The 16,703-nt window shown below is 33.9% G+C and overlaps 1 protein-coding gene and 1 pseudogene across 1 annotated transcript; one reads left to right on the plus strand and one right to left on the minus strand.

The window, feature by feature from the left end:
• The first annotated feature begins 11,933 nt into the window (after positions 1–11,933).
• On the plus strand, positions 11,934–13,135 carry LOC143595847 (GDSL esterase/lipase At1g06990-like). Its single transcript, XM_077074764.1, has 3 exons — positions 11,934–12,530; positions 12,611–12,869; positions 12,948–13,135. The coding sequence occupies exons 1-3, from the start codon at positions 11,934–11,936 to the stop codon at positions 13,133–13,135; spliced, it is 1,044 nt and encodes a 347-aa protein (XP_076930879.1).
• Positions 13,136–13,167: 32 nt separating this feature from the next.
• Positions 13,168–15,349, minus strand: LOC143595845 (exocyst complex component EXO70B1 pseudogene; annotated as a pseudogene).
• Positions 15,350–16,703: the final 1,354 nt, after the last annotated feature.

Here is a 16,703-nt window from a genome sequence, read left to right on the forward strand (position 1 = left end):
ACATTTGTTTCAACAGGAGGCGTAGTGTAGTTGAATCACTAGGCGCTAGTGCGGTAGGGACCATCGATTAAACATGATTAACATGGATTAATTGAGATTGGTCGAATCAAAATTTATACATCATTTTTCAAATATACATATATACCAAAATTTAGGTATAAATTTCACAATTTTAATTGATTTTGACAAAATAACGATTAACCGATAGCTAATTGATGAAGTACCAACTAACGATTAATCAGGGATTAATTAACTTCTAGGCATGATCTTTACAACGATGACAAATTGACAAGGGGGTATTACAAGTACGCACTTGATTCAACACCACAAATTTAAACTTATAATATTTTATTATAAATGAATGATAACGGGAGTAAAGTAATATTAAATTCAAACTCATTAAATTAAATACATCATAGTATTTAAAAAAAATAAATAAAACTCTACAAATTTGATTTATGTACGGACTTGGTGTAAGTACCACTTGGTTGTCCTTGGAAAGTAATTACCAAGTAACGTTGGCTTCTACGTTTCTTTTTTCCATTTTGAAGCTAGAAACACGTGAAAGGTTCTTATATATTTGTGGCATTTTATTAAATTTCAAAAGGTACAATGCCAAAATGATTCGCCAAATGTACTTGTAGTTGCATGTCAATTTAAAAACATAAAAGACATTTAAAACCGTGTTCAATAGTTATATTCGATTTCTATTCATTTTCCAAAATCACTTAGAACATGTTTTGTTCATAAATCATTTAAAACCTTTTTCAGTAGTCGTATCCGATTTCTGTTCATTCTACAAACTCACTTAAAACATGTTTAGTTCATAAATTTATTTTGAAGGAATTGAAATTTATCAAAAGAACTTAGAATTTAAATGAATTGAAGTTTGCCCAAATTATTTGAATATAGAATAATTGAAATCCATCAAACTAATTTCACAATACTATTCGTTCTTTATTAAATACTTAGAATATTAGATCACTTCAGCGTCACATCATTCTCATCTCTTCATTATACAACCATGAAAAATCATCATCACTCAAACTATTGTATCCGTGACCATAATATTTTTGTGGTAATAAACCATAGCGTTAAATGACTCATGCTGAAAAGATTACTATTTTTTCAATAATAAACACGATATACTAACTATGGAAATCCAGTATTAGGAAATCTTTAGACGGTTTGAGAAACCAAAATCCAAATTAGCATAAAGAAAATCGAGAAATCAAACTGCATTGATATCAATCGCATGTTTCCTGACTTCCTCACCTTGGCAAGAATCGAGCTTTTCAGTTTGATTTGTAGTTTTGACAAAACCTAGTAAATCAATTCGAGCATAGTGCTACTTTACAAGATGTATATGTATAACCCATAACTCATTAACTCATGATAAAAATTAAGGTTGTTTGACTGTAATTTTATAAAAAAAATAAATACAATTGAATGGTTATTGTGGATAATTGTATGCTAAATGTCCAAATGTTGAAAAAAAAAGAGAATAATTTCCACATAATTATTTCACCTACACGCATGTAATTATTCTTATTCCATACTTTTTGATGTGCGCTCATAATTATTCATGTAGTTGTCTACAAGAGGATTGAAGAAAATATTGTGAACATAACAAAATATTGTTTATCAGGAGGATGTATTCTATACCCAAGGCTATGGTCTATGCGACCATACAACCCTACATAAACTTTATTTATATTAATAAAATAAAGAAAATATTACATAGTTAGTAATTACAGATTATTTAACAGTATTGAAGATGATGTATGAGTTGAAATTGTGGAAAAAACTTACTAACTTAAGTTTGATATATATTGGGTTCAAAATTGTGACACGCGACGCAACAATTATTTATTAGGTGCTATATTGCATAGGGTAAAGGTTTTATGCGCGCATAAGACAACTTTTTACGAGAATAAGAAAGATAAGATCTTAACCGTACCTTATATATAATCAGCGGTATTAATTGATAGTGGGTATTTTGTAAATATTTTAATTCGTTTCATTTTGCTTTTAATATGCATATGATGGTATAGTACGTTTTGGAACATTTGTTGTGTAGGAGACTTAAGTAAATAGAATACGTTACTAAATAAATGGTAAATACACCATATCACCATCACAAAGACGTAAACATCTGAGACATTGTGGAGGTGACAATGGCCGATTTACAATAGATTAACATATAGGTATTACAAACCGCATTGTGTCACAACCAAGATTTAAACATTTGATTATAAATAGCAATTTTTGCAAACCGTGAAAGGAAATTGGAGTTAACTCTAAAATAAAGTAGAAGACTAGAAGTGGTAGTTGTAATCTTTATTATTATTATTATTATTATTATTATTATTATTATTATTATTATTATTATTAATACATAGATTTAGTAACAACTAACAACTTTGAATAGCGTTTGACCTACGTATAAAACGATATTATTAAGTAAAAATATATATATATAATCTTCGGAACAATCATTTTTCTCTTGATATTTGTGTTGAATCTTTCAAAATATTCAATTGACCGTAATATAAAAGTAAATAAACAGCTGGCCAAGAAATTGTAAATTTATAATTGGACTACTACATTCATTCATTCATCCATCCATCCATCCATCCATCCATCTAGTACACTGAAATTAAGTTTAAAATAGAACCGGGTTCTCGGCACCCCGAATCCCTGGTCTGCCTCATTATATATGCTTTAACCAACTCAGTTAACTGTTTATTTTTATTTTGTATTCATTTTTATATCACAACTCGCCATTTGTCATATTATTGCACGTTTCTACTATAGCCATTAAGCTTTAGTTCTACTTTATTAGAGGGAAATGTATATTTGGGATAGAGGTCGTGAGGTCTAAAGTTTAAATCCGATCTCAACTTGGTTTTACTGGAACGAGCCTTCGGGCAGCGGGTTTCTCGGAATAGGAGATGGTGGGTTTGGGCTGTCCAGTGTTTTCCATGATCGCTGACATACGAGATTGTCTTTTGTCATTGAGTTAACACAGATAGACGAGCTTTATTCCTTGATCCTTGAAAAAAATATATAAAAATGCACGTTTGTATAGCTTATTCCTCTATTAAAGATATTTTCATTTAAAACATAACTAGATCAAAATCAAAATTCGCAAAAAGGATTATTTTATGGTTGTTACTTTGAGACTAACCTTACAATATATTGATGAAAACGTTTGTATTGTTTTATATTCTATTACTAGTTTAGAATCTCGTGTTTTATAACTGGTTAATCTCTAGACTCAAATCAAACTGATACTTTTCTAAAACATTATGTTTAGACTTTAATCAAATAGTACATTGTTTATATTTCCGCTTAATCACGAATAAAAATGACACAGCTTTTGTTCTATATGGTGTTTGGTAGTGTAAATGATAACATTTATAATTTAGTGTGACCAATGCAACGTAATGTTTATATATACGACTTGTCATTAATCACTTTAGGTGAATGATGTGTTATGTACATACATGACATTATTATTCGATTCTTTTTACTATAAAAACCATCGTATATGATTCCTTGTCGGATATTAGCGAATATCTTATCCAAGTCTAAAAAACCAAGATATCTTTTCATGTTTCCAACACATGATCTTAATTAAAGTGGCATCTTTCTATCTCTTTCTATTAGGTCACGGAAGCCTACTGACAAGCACTACCAAATGCTCTACTTACAATGAAACAACAATTCTTTTCCACTCAAAACCTTCATCACCACATGATAGTGAAACATTATATATATATATATATATATATATATATATATATATATATATATACACACACGTTATTATGATGAAAGTCCTGATAGCTACATGTCATTAGTAGCAATTCTTGTTTCAAATTACATAAGCAATATATTACTGGCATAAGAGATTTTTTTCGTTTTCCGTTCTTTTCATCCCAAAACTATGAAAATGAATATCCTTTTCATCTAATATTAGCAATCCAATTTTTTTAATAATTGATTAAAATAAATAAAAATGAAATTAGTTTTAAATTGTAGAAACTTATATTTAAATTAGTCCATTGATTAAAAAAATACAAGATCAAAACATAAAAAAATTAAACAACAACTGGTTATTTAGATATATTGGTGTTTGAAATATGTTCCACGTGGTGCGATTGAAGGGCGTGGTGTGTTTTTTGACAATGGTATGCCGTAAAGTCATATTGGTTGGAGAATCGATTTCATGTTATTTGTATATCATTGCATCATATCTTTTAATATTATAGTGTGTAATATGACGTAAGCGTACATCATATTTATAATTTTAGAAAAACTTTTGTTGGTGTGGGAGTCGAACTATAGCCCGCTGAGTTTTAAGAACCCCAAAAGCCCATTCCACATAACTATAGCCCGCTGAGTTTTAAGAACCCCAAAAGCCCATTCCACATCCTTTCTTGGCACTTCTTGTGCTACCTTGAAGCTTGTTTATTATTGTAGTCGTTTTGTGTAACATGTTTAGGTTAGTTTTCACCACATTTAAGGGTGTAATAAAATTATGTTCATTTTCATTGAAGTAATGTGAAAAAATGTATGTTACCATCATAGCTAATTTGGTACACATGCAGGGCTAGCCATAAGGTGTGGTCGGGTGGTTGATGGCCATAGGTCCGACACCCCGTAGGCCCGAATTTTTTTTATTTTTATTTTTGTAAATTATATATATTTTTATTAAAAATATATGTATATTTAATGTTTAAACTCAATTACATAACCATTAGTTTGGTCTAGTGACAAATGGGTAATTTGGGTATTACTCTCAACCCAAATGTTGGAGGTTCTACTCTCTTTTTATAACAAAATTTTTTACACAACCAAATTATAACCAAGTAAACCCATATAAATATTAAATTGTTTAAATCCAACAAAATACTTTTTTACTTAACACCCAAAAAAATTTTCGCATTCGGCTCAATTTTTTTTTTTTACTTTCTCCGAGCCGGCCCTGTACACGTGTAATATATTATTTAAGATTAATAGATCGCTGTCTAAATCATCATTGGTGATCCTGGGTGAAACTTAATAGAGACCCAAGCCGAAACATGATCCATACTTCGTTGCTGTTGATACTGTTAATAATTCGTGAAACTATATAACAGATGATTAAAGGAACCTAGCTTGAGTTTATATTGATTAAAAAGAGTACATTGTTTCTTGTTTGGCGTGTCTGTTTTTATTGATAACGGGAATATTACGTATAAAAGTTTTTAAGATATAAAAAATACGGTATATCCGTGTTGCTATTTTTTTTAATGTAAAAGACTGTTATCTAGAAAATTCTGAAACTCGTTAATATTATAAGCCATGAATATTAATAAAATTATAACTGGTAACTTGATTTAATTTTTTGTTCGATAGGTGTATCTACGATGATTATGCACATGGGAAGTACTTCATTAATTATACCATACAGTTTGTACATGTGTTTCAATTGTGTATTTAGGTTACGAGGAAGCTTCGTTGAGGGTACATTTTCTTTTCCCGCCACCGACCACATCGTGATATAAACCTATGCCTTTCTTCATCTTAGTTTAACTTTATTATTATTATTATTATTATTATTATTATTAATTCAATCTGATAAAAATATTATAATCCAATTAAAGTGGAACACTAAAGTTTGTTATATTAATCCAAATTTTGGATACATCAATATTTCTCTATTGAGATGGATCCGACACATGTTTTTATTTATCATCCATTGATCATTTAAATGCCAATATAATAAATTTTGTTTCTTTCTCGTCTTAAAATAATTTAATTGGACAGGGGCTTGCTACTGTTTCTTCTAAAAACTACTTCTAAAATTGAGGCTTGGAGCTAAGGGCGTCTCCAAAAATTTAAATACCTAGGCCGAACCGAAATAAAAAGGCCCGTAGGCGTTAACGAATAACGAAATACATAAGCTAATTTTTATAAACGACGATTAGATGATAGAATATGACAATTAATTATGTTTTAATGTTTTTAAACTAGTTAAGTTAGTAAAAAACTATATCTGAATCAACATCGTCTCTTAATTTATGAAGACACAATAATTATTTCCTTATAGCGTGGATTTATATGTATATACAGATCATAAATCTATATGAAAGTTGCCGTTCAAAAAAAAAATATGTTATTAGTTCCTATAAATCAAGTATAAGGGTTAGTTAGTATAGTTATAAAACTTAAAGGTTAAAAGTGTTTTTTGCTTAAACTAATATTGAAATAAGTCGGGGACCATTCTTGCCATATGTCAAAATTGATTTGAATTTCAGCACATGCGTGAGCTTCGTCTCCTTCCGTATCCGACTTTATTCCTTCCGAGTTCCGGCGGATGAACTTATGTTTCCGGCGAGTTAAACACCAAAATTAAAGACCAATTGACGGTGGCATTTGACTCGAGATCTTTTACCGATAAATATATACACATAAATAAGTTTTGGCCCTCGAAAATTACGTGCCCTGGCCGAAGGTGCGGCTCGCACACCCCTGGGGCCGGCCCTAGTTGGAGCGATTTTATACTAAAAATCACTTCTAAGTATTGTATGTTCAATTTTAGAAGAGGTTTCATTACTAATATTTATTAGGAGCATTAGGAGTGCGGGTTTTTTTTTGTCGGTGAAGCTAACTGATATTCACTTGGAATCACTTCGTACATATTTTGTATTGTACACAACAGTTCTTTGTAACATAGTGTGTAGTATTAACTTGCATTCTTACAACTATGGCATGAGCCATTCAAGCTAACTACAATAATAAAAAAATATATATACAGTAAAATATTTTAAATTTGTTATAACTGTTTATTATTTATTTAAGTTGTATTTCAAAGACACTAAGACACCACCGACGTACTAAATCACTAAAAATTTAGCAATGCAAATATGACTTTTATGTAATTGTTTTTCAACAAATCAACAACTGTAGATCGATAGACAGTTAATAATAAATGGTTTACTAGATCTTTAATTCTGTACAGATATTTATTTATCTACCAACTTTTCATGATAGTTTGTGCTACAAATAATAAAATTTTGTAATATAAAAAGACAAAAATAATAATCATCGAATTACGTGTGAAACTCTGTCTTGACTCTCATTCCAAGGTACGAATTTCTTTTATTTATTTATTTCCACCTAATTTGTAATAATTGTATTTTTGGAAGATTGTATATTTTATCATTTAATTTTTAATAAAATAGTAAGTCGTATGTGTAATAGATCGAGCACCCGTGAGCCTTATAGAACCGTACCTGTCATCCAGTACTTGCACGTTGGTGGTGTCGAATACAATCACTTTGAAGTGGCAATTAATGATAGATTTTTATTATATTATTTACGAGCTTACACATTACAATTAGGTTAAAGTTAAGAAAAGTTAATTAATAAAGAAATAATTAAGGGAAAATTTTCAAAATAGTCCAAACTAAGAGAGAGATTTTCAAAATAGTCTCAAACTGTTAAAAATTCTCAAAATAGTCCATCATCCACAGCCATCATACACCCCTTCTTGACACAAGCTGGCAACCAAAAATCTTTCATCACCCATATCAACCACCACCACCCACCGCCATCATCCACCACATTCTTAACACTTGCCATTTAACCCTGACATCGGATTTTTAAAACTTTTATGAAAATAATCTGAGGAGATTAAATTCATTGGGAAATAATCGTTTTTGTTTAAACTTTTTTGAAAATCATCGGACAAGACTAACTTCACTGAAAAGGTATCGTTTTTTCGCAATTTTTTTGAAATTTCATGTAGGAGACGAAATTCACCTGAAATGCGTCCGAGGAGATGAATTTAAAAAAAACGTGAATTTCATCTTTTTTTGAAAACTCATGGGCCCGATAAATTTCATTCGAAAACCATGGTTTCTGAGAAGATGATTTTAGCTTGAAAACTATCGGCGAAAACAGATTTTGTTGTAACTTTCACGTTACCTTTACACATGTCAAATTGTGACTGGATAATCAAATCTCACGTCACAAATACCAATGTGTCGCTGCAGATGAGTTTCCATGGACTATTTTGAGAATTTTCAAAAGTTTGGGACTATTGTAGGAATATCTATCCTAATTTGGACTATTTTAAGAATTTTCCCAATAATTAATATATAAAATTTATTCAAGTTATATTAATTTTTTTAAGTGTTCAGTTTCGCATATAACAAGTATCATAATCTTACATGAATAAAAGGAGAACACCACATTATATTATTAGTATTGCTCCCTCACACAATTTTATTGTTCAACATATACAAATAGGTTAAGCACAATGTGATACGTGCCACTAATCTCATACCCATGTTAATTTACCTACCTTGCTTTGCTAAGTTCATGTTGTTTTGCATGTTTACATTATTTCCTGTTTTCATGTTTGTGGTAGTTTGTTTATTTGTTACTTTAAATACCGTATACTTGCATTGAGAATGATTAAGAAGAAAATTATTTCTTTGGAGTTTAACCAGTTTAAAGGGTAACTATTTTGGGAGATTAGCCATCTCGAATCGGCTTCTATCACAATGTATAAGGCATCTACGTATGATTTTTAACTTGTAACCCCGGATAAATTTACAATATCACCCTCTCAAATTTAGCCTGTCTTGTCATTTGAACCTACATTTTTTTCATAATTTTTGGCTCAACTACATTATGAGTCACTAGTAATTTTTTACTTGTAACATTTAAAATGTGATGTTTTATATACCTCTGACTATATCATTGATGCATGTATATTTTTTTTTTACCTGTTACTTAAAAAAAAGAGCTATGTGTGATAATGTACAAGCCATCAAACCATATACGAAAAAGCCATCAAAATTTTTTTATAGTTATTTTTTTTCCTATTGAGACACCCGGATTCAACCCAATAGCACTAGAAAAATATACGATTTTCAAGAGCCCCAAGTGTATGATTAGATACAAACACTAAACAACTTGAATAATAACTAAAACCTTTAATAATTAGAAACATGTTGATTGAATTCATTCTTGTTTGAATTAATCAAACAAAGTAATGTAGTGGAAATTACAATTAACTAAACAAACTAAGAGTTCATGTGAAGAAGCATTTTCATTAATCATAACTGAATGATTACAACCATTTTAGATTTACTTCCTCTCACCCTTAACTCATCAAATTCTTCTGTTCTTAGCACAACAAACTTTTTATAGAGAATTTGGTGTGTCAAGTTTTAGTGGACATGAGCTCTCTTGTTCGTTATATACATGTGTAAAATGTTGATGAACTAAGGGATGAAAGCAACGGGCAACAAATGAGTTACAAACTATTGATAAAACGTAAAAACTCTAAACAAGTGATAAAATACAAAGAAACTAAACTGCTAATATTGTCTATGGTACTTTGGTCTTCATTGTTCTTCTTTAGAGTCTTCAGTTTGTTGATTCGTTGTTGGCATATCCGTACGTTGGGATTAGATGTGCTATTTCTTTATTGCTTTGAGTGGATAACAACTGATTTTATTTTAGATCGGTTGTTTGGTCTTTTGACTCGTCAGTTCTTTACAAGTTCAACACCAAGAAATCAAATCTAAACAAGACACTACGCTTCTTAATGCAAGACAAAAATTTGCATACCATAATTAAATTAATTGCATAAATAAACATATGATCCAAAGAGAAAGAGACCTAAAAAACAAGGGAGATGAAATGCATGAGCTTTTGAGTAAGTTGATGCCATAACTTTGCTACAAATGAGCAAAGCACATTCTTTCAAAATCGGAGTGTGGTTGAAGATGGGAAATCACGACATGAGAATATGCGTCTTTGTTATTAATAGTGTAGTTGAAGATGAGAAATCATTAGTTTCCCCCAAAAAAGTTATTACAATTTGCAATCCTTTGTTTCTCAAAAATCTTTCCAAAAACTTTGGTGCCATGCTTTAACAAATGCAAGTCGAACGACGGTGTTCAAGTGGATGGATGAGTAACGCGTAAAATCTTGCCCTTGTGAGGGGAACAAGGGCTATAAGCCTATAACCGGCTTATAACCCTTAGGCTCATGAGCAAATTTCAAATGACTTAAAACAGTTATTCATATCAACTCTGGATTGGTTGGCCTAACAACATCCCAGACAAATAACAAATACTATAGTATGAAGCATATACAAACATATTACATATAGAGTAACCAGATGTGCACAAATTGGATATTTTCAGGAACCAGAACGGGATAGGAAGCGGTTCTGGGTATGGTAAAAAAAAAGTCAAGAATCAGCTCGGGTAGGAACCGGTTTCGGATATGATAGGACATTTGACCGGGTTTGCTAGGTTTTTATTGGGTTTCGGGTCCATCGGACTGGGTTTTGACTGCGTAGAGGTGAAACCGGTTTTGGTTGGTCCAGATCGTATCCCGTTCCGGGTATGAGTTTACTATGGGATCGGGTACACTGCGTCGAGTTCGGAACCGTGTTTTTTGCCCACTTCTACCAAACAATGTCATTCTACCATCTAGATCTAAACTGACAACAAATATCAACCGGGCTAGAGATTAAGATACTGCGTCCACGGGAGGGCTTATAAGGCCTCATGGAGTGCCCAAACTACCCCTCAATTTTCTTGACAATGTAAGTGTAAATTGTTTTTTTTTTCTTCTTCGTTATCGGATACTCCTGAGCAAATATTATGATACCCTCAAGTCTAAAAAGTTGATTAGGATACCCGTAAGTTTTTCTTCTAGATCTTTCACTTAACTAAAATCAGGCATGCCCGAGTCCTACAAAAGGACATGATGATTTGAATCAATTCTTGTAACAGTACGTCGTCTAATTACCACCTGACACAATGCCGTCTAATTACTACCTGACACAATTGCCTCACTGCCTAAGTCATGAGTATTGTACTTGTTGCATTGCTTCTCATTGATGTTTCATCCAAAGCCATAAATAGTTGGTCCCTGGGGACATGTAAGCGCATCCAAACACCATAGTGAAATTTAAAAATCATTTGTGACATAAGAACAATTTAGAATTCATTTGGCGTCCTAAACTCATTTTGCGTATAACTCCTGACCCAAACCCGCTCTAACCCGTAATCCAAACCTACCCCGACTCTCGCAATTTGTCAGACCTAGAATCGACACAGTGGAAATGTTATACAATACCACTTGAACCATAAGAATCGACCCGAAATACCTATGACACGAAACCCATAAGAATAGTCGAATTGGTACGGGTTAGGTCCAACAAAATCTACTTGAAAACATCAAAAAAATAGCAGCCACTTAATACCAAAATTAAATGAGAATGGGAGGCAATCACAAAGGCAGTTGGACTTGCACAGTTCACAACAGCAGGCCCATGTGGATATCTTTGTTTAAAGTATCTTTAAACATACAAAAACCCAAGCAAGGTACAACTCATTATGGCATCATGGTCATATATTTGACCAAGGTACAAGTCAACAAAGCATCATCATTGATTCATTTCTATGAAGGAATTATTCCACTTTCTTTAAGGTTTTTCACTATTTTAGAGCATTCCCATCCCATCCCCCATAATTATGTGAGGGGATTGGTAAATTATAGGGATGAGTTTTGAATGATTGTGAGTGTAAATTATAGGGTGGAGAGAGAAATGTGGTGATTTTTTGTAAATTTGGGGAAACATTTAGGGAACATTGTTTGCCCCTATTTATTTTTTAATATTTTGTTGGATTGGTTGTGAGTAGGGGAGAGAGAAAACTGTAATGATAAAAGTATTATTTAATTAAACAGGAAAGAGAAATGTAGTGTAATTATAGAGATGGGGATGGAGAACGGAATGTGAATGCTCTTACTTCTACTCCAAAACATTAAATACCATCACTTAACAGCCAACCAAAAGACCCTATAAAAACCAATTCTTGAGCTTCATTCACAAATGAAAAGTTTCACAAATGCTTCATCTTTGTATTTTCTTCCTGTTATTACCGCAGGTCGAAAGTAATGTCAAACACACCACCATGTTTCCTTCTATTCTCATATTCGGCGATTCAACAGTCGACACGGGCAACAATAACTACATAGCCACCGCTGCTAAAGCTAACCACTACCCTTATGGAAAAGACTTCCCGACCCACGTTCCAACGGGCCGGTTTTCAAACGGGAAGTTGTCTATCGATTTCTTGGCGTCTATGCTAGGGGTAAAACAGTCAATTCCTCCATTCCTACACCCTGATCTTTCCGCCGATGACCTACTTACAGGTGTCAGTTTTGCATCAGCTGGAACCGGTTATGACACCCTCACTTCTGATATTACTAGAGTTTTACCGATGTCTAGGCAACTTGATTATTTCAAAAGCTATAGTGAAAGGCTGAAGAAGATTGTTGGTGAAGAAGAAGCACGGAGATTAATAAACCGTGCTTTGGTTATTGTTAGTGCGGGTACTAACGACTTTGTCATCAATTTTTATGGTATCCCGATAAGACGAGCCGAGTTTAATATTTACAATTACCAAGAATTTATCCTAGAAAGACTTCATGACTTTGTTAAGGTGCGTGCGAATGAATATATATATATATGTGCATTCATGTGTTTATAAGTGTGTGAAAACTGAAATTTGTATGACTGCAGGAGCTTTATAAACTTGGTTGCAGAAAAATAATAATAGCCGGGATTCCACCTATCGGTTGCCTACCAATACAAATTACAGCTAAGTTTAAAGAACAAAATAGAAGATGCATAGAGCAACAGAACGTTGAAGCTCGAGCTTATAATAAGAAGCTTCTAGAACTTTTGTTTCATACGCAGACATCTCTTAAAGAAAGCAAAGTCTTCTATGCAGACATATACAAGCCGATAATAGACATGATTAAAAGTCCAGAAACATACGGTACGTGTGTATAATGTATAATATCTTAAGCCCATTTTGGCACGTACTACACGGTTTCTGACTCGATATACGTTTCAGGTTTTAAGGAAACCATAATGGGCTGCTGCGGAACAGGGTTGTTGGAAGCGGGACCCATATGCAACCCGCTCACTCCGGTGTGTCATAACGCTTCTGAATACTTGTTTTTCGATAGCATTCATCCTAGTGAAAGAGCTTATCTTATTGTTACCGAATACCTTATGAAACAAATCCTTGGCAAGTTGTAATTTGTAAAAAGTACATAATTAATTTCTTAATGTCACAAAGCTAATAAGTCATTAACAAAACATAACGATTGTACTAGTTTCCATTACATTTGTATAACTCGGCATCGATGGATCAACATTAACCGCATACAAATGGCCAAAATTTAACAAATGCTACATGGCATACAACAACGTCCACATAAACTACGCTAGAAAAGTAAGCATACATAACATAACTTGTATTGATGAAACATGAAAACAAAGGAGGCTTACTTGATATCGTTTCATTTCCGACCACTTCCCGATACTGCAGTTCCTTGAAACAACCCATCAATCCGAGCCTCAACGTCTTCAACCTCAAATTTAACATGTTTCTCCGCATACTTCGTAATATCTTGAATATTATTAAACCTGTCGAGAAAACTTGTGTACGCAGGGACCAAAGCTGCAGCAATCGAGTTCTTCAATTCCTCTTTTAACTGCTCGTCAAATATAGCCCACGAGGATTGAGTTCTACAAATCTCGTCAAACTGAGAGTTGAATAGTTTAAGCTTTTCTTTCATGGCCTTTGAAGCAACATTCGGAGATAAGTTACTATTATCCAGTTTCAACGCGTTAAGTATCTTATTCCACGAACTTCTTTGGTACGTCACGTGATACTGTCTCACTTTCGTCGTGTGTTTTCTCACCCAATCGTCTCCTAAAAGCGAGCCCAATTCATCAAACCTTTTTAACGATATACCGTCCATTGTTCATCATAAACACAGACGACAAAGCAGGGTCACGGTAAATCTTGGATTTTGCCTCGAGATTACCCTCTAAAACCTCCATAATCCAAGCCATTTGGACCGCTAACGGAGACGACGGTGATAACGATCTATCGACAACCACCGGAGGCACAGCGTTTTCATCGAAAACCTGTTCTAGCGTCGGTCTAGAACACGCTGCACGAAGGTAATTCATAACATAATGAGTTATAGGATGCAGCCCGCCACCGGGAACCGCAGCTTTAACGGGATCACGACGGATTAAATTCTCTAATTCCATAAATATACCTCTAATCGACTCCCCTAATCGTTTCCAAACTCCTAACGCTTCGTTCCTAATAAACAAACAATACTGATCAGCAAACAGTACCTCAATCTCCGGCATCAAATCCTTAACCGCTTCATAAACGTCCAAAATCTTAAACAACCGATCCGGCGCACGGCTGCCCATCGCGACACCGTTAGCAAAACCAAGCAGCTCCATCGACGAAACCCGACACGCCTCCATAAACGAAAGATCCTCAGCCGCAGCCGTCACCGCGAGTACCCAAACACACGATCACATAACCATCTTTCGCTCGGGTAAAAGACTCTCACCGCCATATTAATCGCTTTAATCCACTTATCGATCTCCACCTCGTCATCGTCATCTCTAAGCGCCGAACTCGACTTCTGCAGCCCGAGAACCCCCAACCTCGACAAGCTCTCTTCCAAAAACTCCCTCCGGGATAAACTATACGCGAGCGAACACTCCTTCCCGTACCCGGCCCCCACCATCCGCTTCGAGATCTCGTGTAAATCATTAACCGTACCCGAAGGCAACGCATCGATAATAATATTATAATCCGATACAGGATGCGCCACGGGCACCTCCAATTCGTCACCATACCCGTCATTCTCCTCCTCCTAGTCATTCTCCTCATCATCATCATCCGAATTTAAATTATTATTAACCGAATCGATACCGCCGCGTTCCATCAGCAGCTTAAACTCCTCCTCAAGACGAAACATACATTGCTGAAGCAAATCCTTGGCTCGGTCAAGGCAAGCCGTGACGGCTTTATCGGCTGCTAACGGCGTCCAGTCACGAATGGCGGCAACGAGGTCGTCAACGGCGTCTAAGAACGTTGAAGCGTCGGCTGAGTTTGACCAGATGGGGTGGTCAACGGTGACGTATCTGGAGATCTTGCGGTCGAGTGATTTGAGGGTTTGATCTAGACCGGTTCGGGAGTCCGGTTCGTCGGGTAGGGTTTCGGTCAGCTTTTCGCGTAGACGGCCGTCGAAGTTGGAGAAGATTTGGAGGATGTCGTCGGCCATGGCGTTGTCGGTGTGGCCTAGGGTTTTGGCGATGTGACGGGCTACGGCGATTAGTTTTTCTTCACCGTTTTCTGCCATTGTTGTTTAGTGGGTTAGGGTTTGATTGAGATTGAGATTGAGATTGAGATGGGTTTGTTGTTGTTATTATTATTATTATTATTATTATTATTATTATTATTATTGTTATTCAGTTCACAGAAATGCAGAATCCGCGTCTTCTCTGCACTTTCCCGTGATCTCAACCAAACCATCTCATCTCTCTTCAATTCAATTCAATTCTCCACCCACATAATAATAATAATAATAATAATAATAATAATAAAGAAAGGAGATGAGGGAGGAAGAAGATCTGACAGTTAACTATATATTTATTATTATTTTATTATGAATTAGTAATGTTGTTGCTGGACTTTTAATTCAATGCAACTAACATCAAATAACGTCACATTTAATTTGATCCTTTGGTTATCCGTAGTGTGGTGAGTAAAAGGAAGATGAGGTGTGCGAACATTGTCTTCCGGGTGACAAAAGAGGCGGTAAAAGGTGGGCGACTAGTTTTTGTCGCCTGTTATGTTTATTATTATTATTATTATAATAGTGTGTGTGTGTGATACATATACATATATATGGAATACAACACCATTACAACCCTAAAACAAAACTCGCTCTTTGCTGACTGGGCGCTACATGACGCAAGTCGTCCCATTTGTAGCTCCTTCACTACACATAGCCTAAGAACGCGTAGCGATAACCAAATATAATCTGACGTTTTCTGATACGTGTCATTTTAGTCAGTAATGACTAAACCCAGTGCTAAACAAAAATCTTTGGAAGAATTTTTGACACATAATCACATCCACATCTTTTTCTTAACTCTATCTTCTTTAATATCACTATACTCACAAATATTTTTTTTGCTCTACCCACCAAGGGTAAAACTTCTTAACTCCATCTCTTTCTTTCATGTCATGAGCCGTCTCAACAAATGCATGCTAAATAGTACTAGTGATGGTCTAAATCCATTTCAATCATTACATAATTATTACTTTTTTAACGTTTTAATATAAATATAAATATAAATTAAAACTAACTATATAATATAAATTAAAATTAACTATATATTTATTATGTTATTAAATCAGTGATGTTGTTGCTGCACTTTTAATTCAATGTAACTAATCAAATAATGGTACAAATTATGTCACATTTGATATGAGCCCAATAATTGATTTGGTTGAAAAGTTTATTAAGAAATTGCTAGTTTTTTTTAAGCATGCATGTCTTCTTTCATGCTTCTTCTTCTCAATGATGCATAATCTTCTCAATGATCCATTGTCTTTTACAATCTAGGGTTTTGGTTGTGAGGAATTATACGAGAGTTTGTAGCAAAACAGACATGTTGACTCATTTGCGGGTTTTAATTGGTGGTTATGTCACTTATCATACACATTAACTAGAAACAAACTACTATTGCACATGTTGGGTAATATTAGCGTTCGACATTA

This window comes from Bidens hawaiensis, unplaced genomic scaffold (assembly GCF_021521415.1).
Source record: "Bidens hawaiensis isolate Kalapana, Puna unplaced genomic scaffold, B.hawaiensis_p1.1 tig00045561_1, whole genome shotgun sequence".
Lineage (NCBI taxonomy): Eukaryota > Viridiplantae > Streptophyta > Magnoliopsida > Asterales > Asteraceae > Bidens > Bidens hawaiensis.